The sequence below is a fragment of the Cynocephalus volans genome, chromosome 6 (genome assembly GCF_027409185.1).
Source record: "Cynocephalus volans isolate mCynVol1 chromosome 6, mCynVol1.pri, whole genome shotgun sequence".
Taxonomy (NCBI): domain Eukaryota; kingdom Metazoa; phylum Chordata; class Mammalia; order Dermoptera; family Cynocephalidae; genus Cynocephalus; species Cynocephalus volans.
In genome coordinates this window covers 103,381,663-103,402,994 of record NC_084465.1, presented here as the reverse complement: position 1 = coordinate 103,402,994, position 21,332 = coordinate 103,381,663, and the positions used below count along the sequence as shown (strand labels likewise).

Sequence of the window (21,332 nt, the reverse complement as noted above, 5' to 3'; positions counted from 1 at the left end):
GCTTTGTTCTACAGGTGAAGTTTTACAAGCTGTCACAGACCATGATATTCCTCAGCAGTTGGTGGATCGCTTACAAGAGGAGAAAAGGATCGAGGCTCAGAAGCGGAAGGAGCGGCAGGAAGCCCATCTCTACATGCAAGTGCAGGTCAGCCTCTGAGCCTCCCATGGCGCTGAGCTGGACAGGCCAGTGGAGCGCTGCTGAGAAACAGCTCCACGTGCTCATGCGCATGAACTTGGTCTCAGTCCCAGTGTAGTTGGTGCCAGATCAGGGCGATTGTGCCCCAAGCTGCTCCATCTAGCCTCTTTTGGTCAGCCAGCAGGTACTCACTCAGTGACTGCTCAGGCCAGCCTGGCTGTTTGGGATATATATTCCAGTTCAGGTGTAAGACTCAGATGTGAAAAGTGATTTAGGCCATCAGACAGAGCAGTGGTGGAGTGTTTATAAACAGTGCAGGAGGTTGGACAGTGGGAGGCAGTCACCACTTTCCAATGCTCATTGTTGAGTTAGGAGTGATCACATTTGTAGGCTCATCTTTTCTAAATAAAACCCTAACTTAGTTGGCGGTCATTTTATGATACTTTTTTCTGCTGGTCTTCTGAAGAGGTTTCTTTGGAGCAAAAGACCAGTTTTAGTAACTTGACTTGTTCAACATGAGCTCATTTTTTATGTCGGTGCAAACTCTGTTCTGTGTTTCTATATGCATTTTCAGATAGTTGCAGAGGACCAGTTTTGTGGCCACCAAGGAAATGACATGTACGATGAAGAAAAAGTGAAATACACTGTGTTCAAAGTACTGAAGAACTCCTCACTTGCCGAGTTTGTTCAGAACCTCTCTCAGACCATGGTGCGTGCCAGCCCTTCTGTTGGTGTTTCTTACTCTGGCTCCCAAGTCTCCCCTTCGTGCTTTAGAACTAGGAGAGACTAACTGCCTTTGGCGATAGATACTGGGTCTGGGCACTGCCTACCAGCAATATGAATGACCTGAGCACATGTCCTGTCTGAGGAAGGAATGTAAGGAAAATACTGAGCTCTTGACTCTAGTACAGAGAAACCACCAGATCTCAGAAACATGTGTCTGCCCTTCTGACCTGTCTCTAATAGAATTTGCAAAGGGGGAAATTACTTTTAAATGTCCCCCCACCAATTTTTTTTATAGAATGGGCACTTGCACCCTGGACTACTAGTGTGACCCTAAAGGTACGGTCACAGTTGTCCAAATCAATGGGGAGAGTTGCAATTATTTTTTTCTTATAGTCACAAAATTACTAAATTGATATAGGGTTAAAACATGAGCTTGTTTTTGTTTTAATTTATTTGCACCTTTTTTTTTCCCCCCAGGGATTTCCACAGGATCAGATTCGATTATGGCCCATGCAAGCAAGGAGTAATGGGACAAAACGGCCAGCAATGTTAGATAATGAAGCAGACGGCAGTAAAACAGTAAATATTGTTGATAATAGTGTGTCTCGTTTGGAACTGTGCAGGGGGTTTTTGTCCTCTGCAGCTAGTGTGGCTAGTATCCCTTTTGGTCCACTTAAATAGAATTGGACATTTTCTTCAGTACTCAAGTGTAGTTTTTCATTCTGTCACCTAAGCCAATAAAATCTTCTAAAATCAGCATCTCTTTTGGAAATAGATGATTGAACTCAGTGATAATGAAAATCCTTGGACAATATTCCTGGAAACAGTTGATCCTGAGCTGGCTGCTAGTGGAGCAACATTACCCAAGTTTGATAAAGATCGTAAGTGCCCATGAAATGCCCGGTCGACTTGAGAGCAGTAGAGTTGGATTCCTGGACTGTTCTAAACAGAGTTAAGCCTTCTTCCCTTGCAGAAAGGTGTATTGATTTCTCCCACAAATGCTCGCTGAATCCCTCCCATGCTCAAGGCTTCTTGATGAAGTCCGATAAGACTGACTCAGCTGTGAGTGTCTCACGGGGTGGGGAGAAGGTGGCCAGAAGCGTTGGGGACAGCCTGTTGTGTCTTCAGTCTTGGCGCCCATGTTGTGCTCATCACTTTGGTCAGATCACACAGATGGGGGTCACAAATGTTGTCTGTCAAGGGCCACATGGTCAGCATCTCAGGTTTTGTGGGCCACACAATCTGCCTGCCATAGGAGTAAGTGGCCAGAGAGAACATGTAAATGAGTGGGCTGGCTGCCTTTATTTACAGTACAACTTTATTTACAAAATAGGTGGGTCAGAATTTGCTGATCCTTGCTATAAAATTATGGATTTTTATTGCTACAAGTGGTCACTTGTGGCAGAGACGCACGACCAGGATAACACTCATCCAACTCTAGTTAGTGCCAGGTCTCAACTAGGATTCCTAAGGTAACTGCACTTGATGCCATCACTGCTCTCTCATATGTAGCGGTCCCCATGGCTTTGATGTTTGGGGACTGTCTCTGCAGTCCTAGGATCAGCCTCTTGCATACACCTCACCTGACGTAGTAACCTTTAGGTAATTTAAACTGTCGCTGCACTTGTCACTGAGCTGCTAAGCTTACTATTAACTTTTTAAAAACACTGTACTTATTGTTCAGATCTTAACAAAATCTCTTTGTTAACCTTGTAGATGACGTGATGTTATTTTTGAAGATGTATGATCCCAAAACACGGAGCTTGAATTACTGTGGGCATATCTACACACCAATATCCTGTAAAATACGTAAGTCCTTGCTGCACTTAACTTCTAAATAGATTTTGCTCAATATATTAAAGCTTTGGATTTAAAGAAAAAAATTTTTTTTTTTTTTTTAATCCTAGGTGACTTGCTCCCAGTAATGTGTGACAGAGCAGGATTTATCCAAGATACTAGCCTTATCCTCTATGAGGTTTGGATGGTTTATTTTTCTATAATGAGTTTATCATTAGTAGTTTGGGAAGGGTTTTTGTTGTTTATTTTGCTAGTCCTGAATATGTTATTCTGTAAAGTCTGCAGCTAACTTGCAGCCTCGTGGTGTTGAGTTGAGGTTCTCATTTTTAGACTTGTGATTTTTACCTATTTAGGGTCAGTGATTATTATATATTTATAGATTTATTTATTTTTCTCAGTAGCATTTTAACTTACTAAAACTGTAGGTAGATAGTTGGGTGTAGAGAAAATACTTAACAGTATTTGGAAGAATATATGGTCATTTTAAACATTAGACAAACTTTATGATGTAACCATTTTACATCTTTTACCCTAGGAAGTTAAACCGAATTTAACAGAGAGAATTCAGGACTATGATGTGTCTCTTGATAAAGCCCTCGATGAACTAATGGATGGTGACATCATAGTGTTTCAGAAGTATGTACTTTTTGAAGGATTCTATCACTTTGTACTAATTTTAGAAGTTTTTTGTGAGCCATGGGACCAGGAAGCACTTGCATCTAGACCCTGAGCCATGTTTTGTTGAAAGCATCTCAGGGTGTTGACAGTAGTTGCCCTCTCTGGGTTTTGGAATTAAGGGTGGTGAACATTTTCATCATTTAAACCTCTTCTCTTATTTCCTAAAAATGTCTACAGTGAGCATGGTAACTATTGGTAGGGCGGAAAAAGTCTTAATGGAATAGCAAAATTGTTTTTCTTCCCTTAAAATTGAAATTCCTTGGAAGTGTCTCTGCTTAGGTAATTCATCTAAATCTGTCTGCATGTAAGTCAGCAGATCTGTGATCTTTTCAGACATTTAGTGTCTGAAAGTACCTTGATAGTGCACAAAAGCTGTAGCTGGGCAGAGACGAGGCTCTGCAGGCAGGCCCTGCGTCCTTCATCTGATTGTCCATAAGGGAGCGGGGGGCCCTGTTGTCCTGGGTGTGTTCTGTTTTTGTAGTGAGATCAGGCATGTGAAGCAGCCAGCACCGTGCATGGCTCAGGGTCCTTCTCCCTTACAAAATTGGCTTTCTTACTCTACCCTGCCTACAGAGCTAGCTGAGGTAGACTCCCAGCAACCTAAAATGGGATCCTGAGTTTATATTACAAGAGAACCTATTGTCACTGTTATGTAAAAGATGATGCCATTTTTGCCACCTACCCCCGCCACGATCTTTGATTCAGTCTGCAAACTTTTTCTCCCCCAGGGATGACCCTGAAAATGATAACAGTGAATTACCCACCGCAAAAGAATATTTCAGAGACCTCTACCACCGCGTTGATGTCATTTTCTGTGATAAAACAATCCCCAACGATCCTGGATTTGTGGTTACATTGTCAAATAGAATGAATTATTTTCAGGTATTTAATAAATGCTCTTTTCCCCTTTAGATTCCACACCAGAGAGACCAATTTCTTTTCTCAAAGGCTTGTTGAAGGAGCTGTGTAATGGATTTGGCTCAGAAGAAGAGGTTACACTCCCACTGTTTGGGGAAATTACCAGTTGATGTGCATTTGGGCTGATTTATCTGTGGAGGCTAGAACTGTTCTTTCCCCAGCCTCCGCCTTGTCCCTTTCTCCTCCTCATCCGCTGCCAAGCTTGAGTATTTGTCCCACAAAATCTTTTCTGCCCCTGGCATAATTTGGTTTGAGATAATAGTTTTAACAGCTCCTTCACTTAAATTATAATAACATGCCAAGTGTTCACCATTAAAAAAAAATAAAAATCTATAGACCTCACCATTAAAAGTGAAAACTCTTTAAAAGTTAATCTTCATCAGATATGCTCCTCCCATGGTGATATTCTAAGGAATGTAGTTTATTCCTGTTGAATAGTAAATTTCTAGGCAATCTAAATTCAGGTTGTTTACATCATAGTTCTTTAATAACAGCCACATAATTAATGATGAACTTTAAGAGCAAATTTCAGTTCTTTCCCTAAAATGTGAATCTTTCTTTCTGTCTTCTGGTTCGTTTCCACATCCCAGGTTGCAAAGACCGTTGCGCAGAGGCTCAACACGGATCCGATGTTGCTTCAATTTTTCAAGTCCCAAGGGTAAGCCACACTCATGCACACCCACTATTTGGTCCTTACCGCATGCTTTCTATAGTTCATCAAAACATCTTGGAACTAATTTTAATGAGTAGCTAGCCACCTCACCTGACATGCCATTTCTTGCTTAGTCTCAGATATAGAATTGTCACCACTCACATCTTGACCACATTACTCCAAGATGTCAAAATAATTGACAGCCTCATCTAAAGCCGGACTTACTGTAGATACTTCATCAGTGCATCTCCCATGTGTCCAGCCGGGTCCATCCTCCTGCCAGGCTTCTTTGTGCTGTGACACCACTGCAGAGAGCATTCTAAGTGTGACAGCGAGAGGGACTTAGGTCTTGGGAAACTAGAGTACTGAGTTAAACCCTGTGCCAGGTCCAAATTTCCAGTCTAGGTGTAAGTCCAGTGGTTTGCTTTCATGCTACTCACGGATATTTGTTTTAGGCAAATGAACAAGTCATTTATTTATATGCTGTTTTCTTGTGTAGTTATAGGGATGGCCCAGGTAATCCTCTTAGACATAATTATGAAGGTACTTTAAGAGATCTTCTACAGTTCTTCAAGCCTAGACAACCTAAGAAACTTTACTATCAGCAGGTATGAGTCCAAATTAATGTAACTGGGTAATAAAGAGAAGGCTTGGGTTTTTGTAAAAGCATATCTAAAATGAGTCTCTCTCTTCTTACTAGCTTAAGATGAAAATCACAGACTTTGAGAACAGGCGAAGTTTTAAGTGTATATGGTTAAACAGCCAATTTAGGGAAGAGGTAAGTTTTTTCAGTACTGTGAATTTTTGTTTTTATTGGAGATCTCTTATTGTTCCTGTCTATCCCCAGACCATGGAAAACTAAAACAATGAAAAAGCCTTCTCTGAATGGTAGCCTGTGTTAGAGGCCCCCAGGCCAGAGTCTCCCCTCCTGCCTGCCATGACCCCCTCAGGCCTTTAGGGGGAGTAAGAGTGTCTCTAACCAAGTCCCCCGGTAATCCTGTTCTTATTGACTGGAGGTCTTGAAGTCTGTGCCTTGCAACTTGGCCCAGGCAGTATTATTCTCAAACTAATACTTCCTGGGCCTGGCCTGAACAAGTTGATCCAGAGGCCCATGAATGGAGGAGACGTTGACTCCACTGGGCACTCACACTTCCCAAATTGCTAACACAGGCTGCTCCAGCACTGTGTGTTGCTCCAAACAGAAGACGTCCAGCCACACTTGTAGGCTGTTCTTATAGAAAGTCTGTGCCTACTTGAATGCCAGGTCTTTGACCTTGCTGGCTCTACCAGTATGGAGGGAAGATTTGAGGCTTCGGACCCCCACCTATGTGGAGTCGATCAGGCTGAAAGCACAGTCTGCCTCTGGGCTCCCGTGGGGACTGGCTTTCTTTTCTGCCTGTGGTGAGAATTGCGGAGGATCTTCGATGATCCTTCAGGAGATCACTTCTGAGAAACTGTTCTGTAAAAGGCCAGCTTTTTGCATCAAGGTGACATTTTCTCACCTCAGTACTGCGTTGGTCCCAGGTTGGGGCACATGCCCCACCATGAGTGAATTCATAGTGGAGGACTCTCAGGCCAACCGTAGATGACTGAGAACAACTGCTGTGGTTTTTCCCTTCTTCTTTGTTACAGCAGACCTCTTATATTCTTTTTATTATTTTATATGTTTTATATATTTTTTTATATGTATGTATTTGGGGGGGGGGGTGGCTGGCTGGTAAGGGGATCCAGACCCCTGACCTTGGTGTTACAACGTGATGCTCTAACCAACAGCTAACCAGCTAGCCCTTATGTTCTCTTTAAAGCATTTATTTCATCTTGTCTTCACCTAGGAAATAACACTATATCCAGACAAGCACGGGTGCGTCCGGGACCTGTTAGAAGAATGTAAGAAGGCAGTAGAGCTTGGGGAGAAAGCCTCAGGGAAACTTAGGTGAGTGTTTCCAGGGCCTGAAGGTGGACAGTAGGAGGGTGGTACTCGCCACAGCCCTGCAGCCACATTCATGGACATCAAACTCAGCCAAGTCCACGCGCCTCATCACCCAGCTCATCCCAAAGCCAGTCCTAGCAGAGGTTCACAAGAGTTTCACAGTGAAGCCATTTTCCCCTTCCCCCTTTGTCTTCTGATATTAATTACCTATAGTAAAAAGATGTGAGACTCAGAAAAGCTTGGCAGGGGAAGGATGTGATTCACATTGAATGATCAACTGAAATGAAAAGGAGACTCTCGATTGCGTTTGAGAAACTGGGTCACTTCTCATCCGTTCAGCCAAAATGCAGGCCCTAGAAAGAAGCCCAGCTTTGATGATCAGTGGTTATTTCAGAGAGGCAGCCCTATTGTTACTGACTGGTGGTCTTTAGTTCTATGCCTTGCTACTTGGCCGAGGTAGTATCTTTCTCAAACTGCTTCTGCCTCAGCCTGGCCTAAATGAGCAGTCCAGCAGGCCCATGAGTGGAGCTGGTGTTGACTCATAGTTAGTTTGGAGGACAAACAGCCTTTGGGGCTATTTGGTCCCCCAAATGTAATTTTAATAGAAGAATGAGACTTTTATCTGTTATCTGAAGAGTAAGTGAGGAAAATATCTGGTCTTGCCTACTTCGAATTCCTTGTGGGAAAGGTTTACCCAGTTCTAAGAGACTTGGTTTAACCTACATCTTGTGCCCAAATGTGGCATGTCTGCGAAGTCCAGCTGGGTGTGGATTGGACTGTCCTTTAAGTTTGCACCTGTGGGGACCACCTGGTCCATGTTCTGTCTGCTCCCCACAGATACCTGCTTCTCACATTTCAAATCCTCTGAAAAAAGGACAGGCAAGTCTTGGTAGCTTTATAGACATAATTTCTTACAAGAACACAATTTGTGTTTTTTTTTTTTTGTTTTTTTTTTTTAAACCATGTGTATATGTACTTTACCTTCCCTTGTTTTTTTTCTCTGTTCAGGCTGCTAGAAATTGTAAGCTACAAAATTATTGGTGTGCATCAAGAAGATGAGCTATTAGAATGTTTATCTCCTGCAACGAGCCGAACATTTCGAATAGAGGTAACTGTCCCTTTGTTAGCACCAGAGAAAGTTTGTGACCCTTGGGGTGAGGTGCGTCCTGTCTGCGGCTTATTTAAATTTCTTAGTGAGCTGTTCAAGTGGCTTTGGTTTGTGTTTATGGATCAGCAATTGAAGTGCTTTCTGAGACTTAATTTTATTTTTCTAGATTTTAAGATACAAATTTTATTATGAAAAAATACATATACCATAAAATTTGCCGTTTTAATTTTTAAGTGTACAGTTCAGTGGCATTATGCACATTCACATTGTTAGACAATGATCACCGTTATCTATCTACAGAACTTTTTCATCTTCCCAAACTGAAACTCTACCTACTAAACACTAGCTCCTCGTTCGCAGTTCCCCAGCCCCTGATGGACCACCATTCTACGTTCCGTTTTTGAATTTGACTCCAGGGACCTCATGAGTGGAATCATAACAATATTTGTCCTTAGAAGTTAATTTTATTTTGTTTGAGCAGCTGGCCGGTGTGGGGATCTGAAATTAATTTTAAATAGGGGCCACCAAGCAATCTGGGCAGAAACTGTGGGTCACTGTTGAATTTAGAGCTGCCAACATTTCCACGATAACTGGAAATAATACATTATTTGGTCTCTTCTGAAAAAAAAAAAAACTTAAGATATGGCCCTGAACTCTCATCATTCTAGCTAGATCCAAGTGTGGCATTTTGGCAAAAATAAGATCTAACCTTCTTATTGGAGCAGCAAGTTGGAACTTAAATGTAGCTATTTCGTCTGCATTAACTGCACTTAGGAAACTCTTTGTATTTCACATGTCCCCAGGAAATACCTCTGGACCAGGTAGACATAGACAAGGAAAATGAGATGCTGATCACAGTGGCGCATTTCCACAAAGAGGTGTTTGGGACATTTGGGATTCCATTTTTGCTGCGGATACACCAGGTAAGATTTCTTTTTAGTAGGCTGAGGATCTCTCTTCAACTTGGAGCTTTTGAGTGACTGTTGCTGCCCCGTGTGGGTTCGGCGGGCCGACACTGCTTTTGGCGTGTGAGCCGTGTGAGCCTGTGTCCTCTGCCATTCCAGGGTGAGCATTTCAGAGAAGTGATGAAGCGGATTCAGAGTCTATTGGACATCCAGGAAAAGGAGTTTGAAAAGGTACGAACTTCTGGGACCCTCGTACTCAAAACGCCACTAGACCAGCTGCCTAGACTTTTTTGCCAGAGATGTGGGTTTTGCCGATAGACCGCAGTAATGGAGGAGTTTTGATTTTTGTCTTTTAGTTTAAATTTGCAATTGTAATGATGGGCCGACACCAGTACATAAATGAAGATGAGTATGAAGTAAATTTGAAAGACTTTGAGCCGCAGCCTGGTAAGAGACCTCTAGCTGGAGGAAGCCTTTGCTACATGTGGGTGCAAGTCTGAGAAGCCAGTGGTTCTGGCTGGGGGATGGACAGCTCTGGGTCGTGTACCAATGCTTCTCTGGGCAACCTGTGAAATGGGAAGGAATAGCACCTGTGACCTGTGAAGGCTTGGCAGGGTTAAAGCACTGGGCACGCGTGAAGCAGTGGCTGAGGATGAAGGGTGGCAGCTCTGAGTTGTGGGCTCTCTGACAGTGCTGTATTGTAGAAGCTGCTGAGATGCTCAGTTAGGGTGTGGGTGTCCTTAGCTCCGGGTGCCAGGAGCAGCTCAGCAGTCATGGCTTCACTGGGAATTCTTGCCTGGAGAACCACGGGGCTGAGCTGCTCCTGTGGTTTTCAGTGTCCATGCTGGCCACCGCTAATCCCAGGGCCCCGGGCTTGCTGTGTGGTCTCAGTTGCTTTTCTTTCTCCCCACCAGGTAACATGTCTCATCCTCGGCCTTGGCTAGGGCTCGACCACTTCAACAAAGCCCCAAAGAGGAGTCGCTACACTTACCTTGAAAAGGCTATTAAAATCCATAATTGACTTCCTCACCCAGTGTGTTCAAGGCGAGGGACAGTGCGTGGGAGTGTGCCCCTTTTTAACAGTCGTAGAACTCTGGTACACATGCACTCTATCCGAAGTCTTCAGCAAGAGGATTGCTGCTGGTGTTTATTTTGTTGAGGCTGTTCAGTTTGCTTCTCTGTATCTATTGACTGCCCTTTTTGAGCAAAATGAAGGTGTTTTTATAAAGCTTGGATGCCAGTGAGTTATTTTATGGTAACCACATGCAAGGCAACTGTCAGAACGGGGAGAGAAGGTTAGCAGGACACCTAGGGCACAAGGTCACTAGGCTGTTTCTAGTTGGTGTCAGCTGCCCGGTTGCCTGCGGGGTCCCGGGTACCAGTCCCGCAGCAAGCAAGTCTTATGTTTAGGCTCGTCTGACTTAGTTCCTTCAGGTATCCTTTCAATGACCTTGTGTGCATCTGTAAAGGCAAACAGAGAAACTCACAACCTAATAAATAGCGCTTTCCTTCATCGTGTGCATTATCGGCCCTTCCTCGGGTTCTCTCCAGCGGCCTGGGGGCTTCTCGATAAACTCGTCTCCCTTCCCACCACCACCACAGTCCTGAAGCCCATTGCAAAGCAGATGCACTGAGTACAGTCCCGACAGATGTTTGGGGGCCTTTTTATTAAATTGAAAACATTGTTAAATACAATTAAGGTTTACTATGCTGCCTTTCAGCAAACTTAATGATCTCAACAGTTCATACGAGCAGGTGAAAGAATTATAAATAGAATTAAAGTGGAACAGACAACAAAAAAGGAGAGCCTTTTAGCAAGAGGGCATGCTCACTAGTGGTTAGTAAGCTGTTGACTTTGTAAAAAAGTTAAAATAAAGAGGAAAAAAAAATGAAATTGTATATTTAATGAATGAACATGTACAATTTGCCACTGGGAGGAGGTTACTTTTTGTTGGGTGAGTCTGCAAGTGAATTTCACTGATGTTGATATTCATTGTGTGTAGTTTTATTTCAGTCCCAGCCTCGTTTCCTTTTATTTTGGAGCTAATGCCAGCTGCGTGTCTAGTTTTGAGTGCAGTAAAATAGAATCAGCAAATCACTTATTTTTCATTCTTTTCCAGTATTTTGTTTGTTTCTGTAGCAGCAGTGTACACCAACTCTTCCTGTATATTGCCTTTTTGCTGGAAAATGTTGTATGTTGAATAAAATTTTCTATAAAAAATTATAATTCAGTGAGTGACGTGGAAGCTGAGGAAGATTCCTACTCTCCCTGGAAACAGGCTTGGGAAACTTTTTCATTTATAACATGGTTTTACTGAGGTGTATTTTTTCCTCTAATTTAAGTTTTTTGGGTTTTTTGAGGTTTTTTTTTTTTTTTTTTTTCCCCCCCTCCTTTTCTACTCATATTTGAGCCTAAGAAATAAAAGGTTTTCTAGGAGAGAACCATGTACAGATCAGATGACTGGAAATATTATTTTAAGACACTGTAAGGTGGAGTCCCGGGAAGGTACTCACTCTCCAGTGGACGTGACCCACATCCAGGGCACAGTTTCCTGGTCTCCGGGCCAGTCTGTACTTTGGAATGATTTCCTTCCTTGATTTCCATTTTAAGTGTGTGCCTTGCCCTCCAAGAGCTGCCTTCCAACAAGTGAGACAGATAGCAGGTCGTGGGGGCCCCTTAGGGGGACTTGGCCCTTCCTGGATCTCTTTCCTCCTTCAAAAAGCGCAGTTATGGGCAGGGTAACGGGAGCCATTCACAAGTTGTCTTTGAGTGAACGTTAAGGTGTTGCTTTTCTCGTTTTAGTTTCTGGCTGGGGATGGGTTATAGTCCTAGGTAAATGAAACTTAATTGCTCTCCCTTAAGATATTAAATGACTTTTTGTTAACGAACTTTTTGTAGTGTGTCCATCGTCCATCGTGTGCTGCATTTACTTTCCATTCACTGCCAGATATGGTATCAGAAGTTTGAGTTTATTAAACTGGTTTTGGGGAAACAGGAGTGGGCCTTTTTTTTTTTTTTTTTTTTTTTAAGATGACTGGTAAGGGGATCTTAACCCTTGACTTGTTGTTGTCAGCACCACACTCTCCCAAGTGAGCCATGAGCCGGCCCTGGAGTGGGACTTCTTAAGTTCATGGAAGGTGGTGAACTGCCGTTCAGTCTGCTCACTAAGCCTTGTGCATGTTGTACTCTTTCCCACTACAGTGTGTCCCTGTCCTCAACCATAATGTGGCATTAGGGCTTGTGGTCCCGTGGCCCTCCCCCACGAGGCTGGTCAGCAGCAGCACCGTGTGAGAGGATGGTCTTGTTTAAAAAATAGAAGAGCACACAAAGGTGCAGGGTTTGCCATTTTCATCTTTAATGACAGATTGTCATGTGCAGTCTATTGTCCTTGCAGCATCAAGGTGCCCTCTGCATGTCACTTGCTAGTTCTTCTTGGGGGGCCTCCTTTGATAGGAACTGTTGGCCTTCAGGGATCAGCAGGTCCCCCCAGAAGAGAGGCACATGTCTGGAGGACAACCGGCCGAGTGTCGCTGTGTTAGGATACACAGATGGTCACACAAGGGAAAACAGAACGCATCTGTCTGTACCCCGCCGGGCCATGTGGCTTAGATGTGCCATGCAGCACCAGCTGCAGGGTGCTCTGCAGCTCAGGTCCCTGCAACCGAGTCTCAGTGCAATTGCTTCCTGATCAAGGCCTTACCCAGGGTGTTCCTCCCACGGGACACTGAGGACATCTGGAATCCTACCTAATTCTTCTGAGCAGCTTCTTAGGCAGAGGTTTATGCTGTCTGGGGTGGAGGCTTGGGAGTAGTGCACTGAGGTCTCAAGTTTGAAGCCACCTCCATGGTGGAAGCAAATGTGATGAGTCGTGGCACCTTCTGGCCCTGGATTAGAGGCAAGGCGAGGCATGTGAATAAGACACCTCTCTTCTCTTGTGGCTTTGGTTTATGACTCCAGAGCCAGGCTGGCAGACTTTCTGTGAAAGGCTGGATAGTGGATGTTGTCAGCTCTATGGGCCACCTGGTGGTCTCTGTTGCACCACCCAGCTCTGCCGTCATAGTGCGAGATCACAGGTGAGGCCACATGCGGACAAATTTCATTTGTAGAAACACCTGTTGGCTGCCGACCCCAGGGGGTTGTGGCGGGGAGTCTGTCTCTGGCCTCTCTGGGAAAGAGAGGGTCAGTGTCTGCCCCGTTGGGCACTTGAAATATGGCTCACATGGCAGAGAGTAGATGTTCCTTTTAAATCTGATTTTAATTGCCACACGTGGCTGATGTGTGTTCTAGTGGACAATGAAGTTTTGTGGCTGGTTACAGTTATGACCTCACACAGAGCAGAGTTGATACATAAGACACAAGTGCATTGGAATGAGCATTTATATGGCCTTTCCTTCAAAGGAAGCCTTCAAGGGCATTCACTTTCTGGGTGGGTACAAAGTTTAATAAGGACCAAGAGCCCCAAATTCCTGCATCTGCCCTCTGGGCGAAGTGGAAGCCATCCACCTGCTGGCTGGGCCCACAGGCGCCCACAGAGAACCATCTGGGAGCACTGGATTTGTGCAGGTTCCAGAGGGAGAGGGCCTCACCAGCTCCGAGGGGGTCACTGGCCTGCATGAGGCCGTGCACCGTCAGGGTCTTGGGGTGGGCATGCGGACATTCACAGCAGGATGCTTTTATTGGCTGGATGTTTGGGATGGAAAAACCTTCCTCCAGAGGCAGACCAGCCAGCCCCTGCAGGAGATTGCTGCCTGGCCTCCTTCCCCACGGGTAAACAGTAAGTGCCACTCAGCCCTTTCAACTCATCTCTATGAAGAAGTTGGTTTTGTGGTGGGGCAGGGAGGTAGAGAAAGATGGAGGGGAAAGTGAAGGACTAGGGTCTGCCCTTGACTGGTCAGGGGACAGTTAATGTCAACCCCTCCCTGGTGAGTGAGAATCCGGGGGGGCATTATGCCAGAAGCTGCTAGAGGTCCCCAGCCTGGTCTTGGTGGCCCCTCCGTGCCCCTCACCCTACCAGGCATGGCTCTAAGTGAGAGCCTTTGAGTTACCAGTAGCACAGCCCTGCCCTTGCCGGTGCCACACCTTCCTGTGCCCACTCCTGTGATAAGGTGGGGTGGGTGGCCTGTTCTGTCTCTTGACTCTGGCCAAGCTTGGGGGAGAGTGGCTCCCACAACCTGTGTTTGCCCGCTTCTGTGACTGACATCACCGCTGAGCAGGGTGAGTGGACCAGGCACCCTGCTGTGGCCTCAGATGGTCTGGGCAGCCCAGGATGGACCCCAGCCTGGTGGGGGCCTTGCCAGTGCAGAGCAAGTGTTCAGACCCTGACTCACTGCCCACACACCCTCCTGCATTCCAGGTACCTCCAGCTTGACCGTCCCTGGGTGACGGGGTTCCCAGCTTCTGATGAGAAAGCAGCTTGCCAAGCTTACCTGTCAGGGGTTGGGGGCAGCCTCCCTCCAAGCCCTGACACTCTCCTGGCAAGAGACACCTCCTGGGCCACTCTCCTGATGGGCCCCAGATGGAATAGACAAGCCATGAGCATGGAGGACCAGGTCAACTCTTAAGGAAAGGGCAGGAGGGTGAAGCCATGACCCCACACACAGCCCCAGTCTGGCTCCACAGCAGGGTCATGACATGGGAGAACCAAGGCCACCCTGGGACAAGGCCTCAGACACGGGAAGACAGGTGGAAATGGTGGCTCAGGCTGTGTTTTTTGAGGCAGGGGCTGCAGGGACCCCGAGACATAGGGGTGGCCAGGGTGCCTTTCAAGAATGCGGATTCTGTGCAGCTATTCCTTCAGACACTTTAAAAGATGCTGAAAAGTCTGATTTTTCAAATGGGCAGTTTTTTAGAGTTGGCAACTGACATTTTCTTTACACTGGACAGTCTCAATCTAAAAGGCCTGGGGATTGATCCGTGGGCTCAGGGATGCAGACTGGAGCTGGGTGGAACCTTGCAGTCATGTCGTGGATCTGGCTGCTGTCAGAGGCAGTGGTGACTGATTCAGGCCAGTGAGAGTCGTCCCGGGACTGAGAAGGACCTGGCACACCAGCGAGCAGAGCCCTGCTGTGCCGCCACCAGCGCCGCATTTTTCTTAAGAGGAGCCACGTGAGCAGACGACGATCAGACGCTGTCGCAGGACTGCAGACACACGTCTGTGGACCTATCTGGGAAACTAAGTCAAAGCTAGTAAGTTCCTTGGTGAGCTTTGAATCAGAAGAAGGGACTTGAGTTGAACTCTGCAGATGCATCTGGTCCAGGCCTTGCCAGCAGAACCAGGTGGCCCCGTGACTGCTGCCTGCCACGGCTGGGGTGCCTGTGCAGAGCCAAGTCCTTCTGCGACCCAGATGCTGGGCAGTCAGACTCTCATCCTGTTTGCGACCACAGGGCCTTGCCTTTAGACATAGAGCCTACATCCATGACCAGGTACTGAGTGCCTGATCTGTGTCAGAAGCCTTACTGTCTGGTCCTAAAAGTCCTGTGAAGATGGGGTCTCTGGATGTGGAAATGGAGGCTCCCTGTCCTGCTTCTGGTGGGGATGGCAGAAGCACGGCCGTTGGGGGATTCAGATCTGGAGAAATCTGTTCCAGAGCTTGTCGTTCCCCTTGCTGGTGTGATGTGAGGACCTGCTAGCCCCGTCACGTCACACGTCATGCCAGGCCTTGCTCACTTTAAGGCTTCCAGGAACCTCTCTGCTCACTGAAGACCACTAGGTGGGAGGTCAGTTAATGCTCCCATCCCTCCTGGCCTTCACCTGTGCACACAGACACGTACCCCCTCGCCTCCGCACCTTTCCTCCCAGTGGGCCTGTCTGGTGACTGGATTGGGACAAACCATCACGGCCTGGGCTTCTGCACCTGTAAGACGGGGCAATGCTGCCCTCCTGTGGTGGGTGTGAGTATTGCAGTGGTCCCCAGTCACATCCGTGCCCCTCCATGCCCATAGCTTCCTGTTACTTTTTCTCTTCCCCTTAATTCTTTCCTCCCCTCTCCGTGAAATTCATCTGAATTGAGAAGGTGATGGGTGGAGCAATATCGTTCATATTTTGAAAAATCCCCAAGTTGACACTGGGTTTTCCCTTTGCCCCATCTCCCTTCCTGACCTGGGTCCCGGGCAGACCCCATCTTACCCAGAAGGGATCCCATTCATAAACCAATTTGGGGCCTCTGTATATCCACCCTCCTCTAGCAGCCTCTGCAGTGTGGTAAGGCCGTAGCTGTGAGGGGACAGTGAGGATTAATCGTCTTGCGGGGGGGCGGCTGGACAGGCCTTTGAGGAGATGTGCCCCCCTCCCAGCTTCCATAAGCCCACCTGTCCCTGCCAGGCCCTGGGGGTGCCAGGGTGAGCCAAGAGCTCACAAATGTGCCTGGAGAAGTGACAGTGACCAGGGAAGAAGGGACGGGACAGGGTAGGGCTGGTAGGATGGGGGCTGGCAGGGGGGCAGGATCCCACTTGCAAATAGCCTCAAGTGGCCCCACGTGGAGAGTTTGGACTCGGCCTTTGGATGGTGAGTTCTAGGCTGGTGTTCTGCATAATCCGAGCCGAAGTTACTGATTCTTGCCCACGTCAGTGGAGTTCAGACTGTGCCAGCCACTGGCCGCTGGTGAGAATCCAAAGGAGCAGGGAGGCCACCAGGAGCTGCTGCCCGCTCTGAGGAAGGTGAGGGTGGGGTAAAGGGGAGGGTAGAAACCATGGCAGGGCACAAAGGACAGGACCCAGGGGCTGCCCTGGGGTGTTTAGGATAAGGAAGGAAGAGGAAGTCACTCTTGAAACCTGTTGGAGGTTTGCGGGGTCCCTGGGCACCCAAGGGAGAAGGCTGCAGGGTGCAGGAGGGGAGGACAAGGATGGACGCCTCGGGAGTGATGTGTGGAAGAGGCCCAAGGCAGGGCCCTGGGGAGCATCAGCCACATGGGCCAGGGCAGGCCTGGGAAGCCTACCAGGAGGTGGCTGGATAACCGCTGCGGCCTGGGGAGGGGAGCTGTGGGTCAGGCCAGGGATGCAGAGACCCAGGCAGGCATGAAAGGCAAGAGTGCCTGTTGGATGTTATATTTAAGCCAGAGGTCACAGCCCAGCCAGGTAGGAGCAGGGGGCCAGGTGTGAGCCTGGATGGTGGGGGAAAGCATGGCCTTCACTCCCCTCTGGGCTGGAGTGTGGGGAGACGGGTGTCACGGAGGCTTGAACCAGGGGAGCTAGGGGTGTCCCTGGGCTGCGGCTTCTCAGGAGTCTGGGACAGGAAGGCTGGGCCACCACGCATTCGGTCCCTTGTTCAGCAAACGCCACCTGCCACGCTCTAGCCACTAACCCGGCCTGCCATCTCCGCCCTGCTCCACCCCGGGCTGGAGGGGCCCCAGCAGGGCGCAGGCGCAGTGTATAGGGCCGCGTCATCCACGTTGGTTGCTTGGGTTCACAGGCGACGGTAGTGGTAGAGCTCACGCTTGCACATGGGGCATGAGTGCTTCATGGCCATCAGGTCCCCGATGCAGAAGGGCATGAAGCAGCAGCCCATGGAGAACCTGGAGCCACAGCCGGGAGCCTGGACCTCGTCTGGGCTGGGGCCCGGGCCCTGTACAGTTTTTCGTTTGTTTCTTTTTGGTGGCTGGCTGGTGTGGAGAACTAAACCTGTGATCTTGGGGTTATAAGGCTGTGCTCTAACCAACTGAGCTAACCGGCCAGCCCTCTGTGTGATTAGAGCTGCTCTGATGATTCCAGGGCCACCAGAGCAAGAGTGTTGCTGGACTCTCTTGGTCTTGGCTACCAGGGACAGCATTGGCCCGGCCACCTGCCCTGAGCCAGTTGCTTTGAAGGCACAGCCCACCCATCCATCCCCTGCTGTTCTCAGGAGGGTGCCCAGGCAGAGGGCTACTGCCACCACCCCTGAGGGAGGCAAGTGACCAAGATAACACTGGGACCTCCCTCTGATCTTGGTCCTGCTCCCCTGCCACCCACCCCACTGCCATATGCCAAGGCTCAGGGCCACTCACCCATACAGAAAGAGACCAGCACACAGCAGCCAGATGAGCACCCCTGGGGTAGTGGAGGTCACCGTGAGGATGACCCTCCTGCAGTAGGGACATGTGGTCTGCACCGGCTTGGGAGTCGTTATACTAGGCATGCTGGTGTACAGGTCTGGGGGACAAGGAGGCAGGTCAGACCCCGTGGTTACCCCTCCTTCCTCCACTCCCATGTCCACCTCCAGCTAGACCCCCCTGTGGCTTCTCATCTTCTGCCGGTTCTCAATACTCACCTAAGCCCCCAAGGCCATCCAGGTCAGCCTAACGGCCCACCACCCCCTCAGTCAAGACCCCCTGGCCAGGGTGCAAACAGGAGAGGAGGCCTGGGGAATTTGAGAGTGTCTCTGGATTAAAAGTGGTCCCTTCGTGTTCACAGCAAATTTCCTGGGATATCCTATCCAGGCATTACCCTTTGGGCTTGTTCTTTAAGTCAGCCAGTGCCAGGCTGGCTGGTTAGCTCAGCTGGTTAGAGCATGGTACTAATAACACCAGGGTCCAGGGTTTGATCCCAGTACCGGCCAACCACCAAAAAAGCAAAAACAAAATAAGTTAGCCAATGTGGGTTTCCAATACCCACAATTCAAAAGCCCTGATGCCCCTGGCCAAGCAGTCATGTGAAAGACGAAAAAACCAAACCTTCCTGTCAGTATTTTCATATTTTTCTTAATGCAACACTCTTGCATTTGGACAAAAAAAAGTGTTTGGTTATTTTAAAACTGCAGCCCTTTCTACGTTCTTGGTGTTGGCTGAGTTTGTTGTTATGAAAACATGATTCCAGTGTACTTGCACCTTCTGAACCAAAGGCTCGGTCTGCTCTGGACGAGTGAGGTGGAGGGGGGACTGTGATGATCCTAGACTTTGGCTTCCTTTGGGGGCCGGGGTTAGGGGACGCCAGGGGTTGCAGAGCAAGCCGTGCAGCGGCCACTTGGGGGAGGGCTTCCAAGAGGAGGTGCTGCTGGGACAGTCTTGGCCAGTTCTGAGCCTGAGACAGAAAGCAAGGAGAGGGGCCACAGAAGCTCCCACCTGTGTGGACAACTTGGGGGCCTTCGAAGTACGTCTATGTCAGAGGAGGTGCTTGAGTTCCTGGAGCAGGAGGTGGGCCTTTAAAAAAAGAGGGAAGAAAAACACCCTCAGATCCTAGGGCTCACTGTGTGCTAGGCACTGAGCTAAAAACTTGGCCAGCCTGAAGGAGACACTCACTTTACAGAGCAGAAAACTGAGGCCTAAAAGTTGAACCAAGTTGCCGATGGTTGTGTAGCTAGCGGGCAGAGGAGCAGGATTGGAGCTGAGCCATTTCTGGCTCCAGTTGTACATTCCTGTCCTAGGATGTAAGATCTCCCTGGAGGCAATGCCAGGAGGTTCAGGATGCAGTGATAGCATGGGGCCCATGATCTTTTTTCTTCAATATTGAGCATTTATTACATGCACGCCCTGTGCTCAACAGCACACACATCACTACATTTACCCTGCCCAACACCAGCAAGGTGGGGGCATGGTGGTGTTCCAGTTGTACTGGTGTGAAAGCTGGGCTCAGAGAGGTTAAGTAAGTTGCCTGAGGTCACCCAGTAAATAAGTATCAGAGTCAAGGATGGAACTTAAGGATGGCTGACTGCAGAGCCCATGCTGCTGCTGTTATGCCCTTGCCTCTGAGCAGGATGGCTCCAAGTGGGCTACCTTCCATCTGGGTCCCAGTACCTCCTCCCATTCTTCCAACCTTGACTCCATCCTGAGCCACAAGGAGCCTCTCACAGTGTGTTGGACACCCCAGCCTGTGCCCTCAGGCCTCCAGAAGAGTTCCCACGCAGCCCTGGAAACAGGCTTCAGGCTGTTTGGACAAGACATTCTGGAACCCGTACTCTTATATGTGAGCGATGAGGGTCCCTGTGTGTTTTTGCTGAGCACGGCGCGGACGCTTTGCACAGGGACTTGCGCTTTGTCTTGACAGTTAGATCCCTCTGCCCCTTGCAGGAAAGGAGCCTAGTGGCTTGTGGGGGCACTTGTGATCTCCCCACCCAATGCATCCTCCCAGGGTGGGGGCAGTCAAGAGCAGGAAGCCCCTCCCCACATCACGCCACACCGTCTCCACTCAGGCAGGAAGAGGCTTCCTACCCATCCAGTGCTTCCAGTGGCCTTCCCTGCCTGGGGTGTTTTTTGTACCCATTTTACAGGTGAGGAAACAGAAGGTCAGAAATTAAGCCACTGGCCCAGCTGGCTCCACATCGATCCTTTTAATCCTCTCAACCACTGCAGTCAGCACCTCTTTCCAGATGAGGAAACAGGCCCCCAAGCCCACAGCAACAGGGCCAGGACCCCCATCCCCACCCCATCAGTCTAGGTTGTCTCTGGCCACGGGGCAGGGCAGGGAGAGGGGCATACCTGATATGGGGGGTCCTTAGTCTTGTTTGGAGAATTCCTTGTGACACTTTGAGAGGGTACTGATGTGGGAAGCTCTGCCTGCCTTCTGTCCCTTTTGGATCACGCAGTCACCAGGTTGGTGGGGGACAGTAGGACTTAGGCGGCAAGGGGGAGGACTGGAATCAGCCCCCAGCTCAGCAAGGGGACCTGTAGTCTCCTGCTTCCCTGCGTACCCCAACATGGACTTCTCCCTGGCCTGTCCAAGCCCCAGCACCCTAATGAGGGGAACCCTCATCCTGGGGACAGTTCCATTTTGGTACCGTGTTGGTCTTTTATCCCAGCAATGGTGTCAGGGCAGCATCAGGTTCCAAGTACTGAGTGGTCGAGCATTGTTTATCTTAAGGAATCCTCATGGCGAGGCCTGGCTGCCTGGAGAAGACAGGGAGGAGGGGAGCTCCCCCAGCCACCTCTCACTGGGCCTGGCTCGGATGGAACAGCCATTGTGATGTGTGAGGAGTGGACTTTGTCCCTGCTTCCGGCAGGAGGGCGGGGGCCTCCCATGGCTCCGCTTGAAGGACCTTTGAGGATGGCCATTCTCGACTTGTCCGCCACCCTGCACTGCAGGTGGAAGATTTGAGAGCCGGGTGGGAAATTGATCAGAGCCTTAGAACATGAGTCCTGTTAGCTAGCCATTCTTCTTTGAAAAACTTAGCCGATGTGTGCCAAAATCTAGCTGCAAGAGTGTTCCTGCCGTTCCTTCGCAGAGTTGCATGTGTATGTGTGGGCACACGTGTCCATACATGTATACATGTGCATTGCATATGTGTGTGTCTGCCTCCTTACAAGTCCAATCTGCCTCTCCTGCTAGTTGAGCTATGTGAGCTGGGGCAAGATCCAACCTTTCTCTAAACCTCTATCCCTCCCCTCCTCATCTGTAAAATGGGGATAATAGTAACCATCTATAGATTTGTTGTGAAATCAAATGAAATAACTCGTGTAATGGGTTTGGCCCAGATGTGGTCAATGATGCTGGCATTATTATTGGAAAATCAGGATGGCCCAGAAGAGAAGCTCCCAGTTACAGAGGGTATCCCCTGCACCAAGGACAGGCTAAGGGC

At 48.5% G+C, this 21,332-nt stretch overlaps 2 protein-coding genes across 2 annotated transcripts in view; one reads left to right on the top strand and one right to left on the bottom strand.

Annotated features, from left to right (window-relative positions):
- USP7 (ubiquitin specific peptidase 7) overlaps positions 1-11,770 on the top strand; it is a 64,478-nt gene extending 52,708 nt beyond the window's left edge. Inside the window, exons 15-31 of the mRNA XM_063099367.1 lie at positions 15-145; positions 711-845; positions 1,340-1,441; positions 1,638-1,743; positions 2,579-2,671; positions 2,770-2,837; positions 3,195-3,295; positions 4,066-4,219; positions 4,846-4,913; positions 5,407-5,515; positions 5,608-5,685; positions 6,740-6,840; positions 7,846-7,945; positions 8,749-8,868; positions 9,010-9,081; positions 9,207-9,297; positions 9,765-11,770. Coding sequence (XP_062955437.1) covers positions 15-145; positions 711-845; positions 1,340-1,441; positions 1,638-1,743; positions 2,579-2,671; positions 2,770-2,837; positions 3,195-3,295; positions 4,066-4,219; positions 4,846-4,913; positions 5,407-5,515; positions 5,608-5,685; positions 6,740-6,840; positions 7,846-7,945; positions 8,749-8,868; positions 9,010-9,081; positions 9,207-9,297; positions 9,765-9,871 — 1,736 coding nt within the window. The 3' untranslated portion in view covers positions 9,872-11,770. The remainder of the gene's footprint in view (positions 1-14; positions 146-710; positions 846-1,339; positions 1,442-1,637; positions 1,744-2,578; positions 2,672-2,769; positions 2,838-3,194; positions 3,296-4,065; positions 4,220-4,845; positions 4,914-5,406; positions 5,516-5,607; positions 5,686-6,739; positions 6,841-7,845; positions 7,946-8,748; positions 8,869-9,009; positions 9,082-9,206; positions 9,298-9,764) is intronic.
- A 5,482-nt stretch (positions 11,771-17,252) lies between these two features.
- Positions 17,253-20,808, bottom strand: LITAFD (LITAF domain containing). Its single transcript, XM_063101092.1, has 4 exons — positions 20,689-20,808; positions 18,643-18,841; positions 17,830-17,974; positions 17,253-17,361 (listed from the first exon to the last, which is right to left on the bottom strand). The coding sequence occupies exons 1-4, from the start codon at positions 20,806-20,808 to the stop codon at positions 17,253-17,255; spliced, it is 573 nt and encodes a 190-aa protein (XP_062957162.1).
- Positions 20,809-21,332: the final 524 nt, after the last annotated feature.

Excerpts from the sequence above, each read along its gene's own strand:
- LITAFD (XM_063101092.1), bottom strand. The coding sequence starts at position 20,808 with ATGGCCATCCTCAAAGGTCCTTCAAGCGGAGCCATGGGAGGCCCCCGC. Across the intron at positions 18,842-20,688 it reads TTCCATCCGAGCCAGGCCCA|GCTCAGAACTGGCCAAGACT; the intron begins GTGAGAGGTGGC and ends TTTCTGTCTCAG. Across the intron at positions 17,975-18,642 it reads CTTTGGTTCAGAAGGTGCAA|ACCTGTACACCAGCATGCCT; the intron begins GTACACTGGAAT and ends CTTGTCCCCCAG.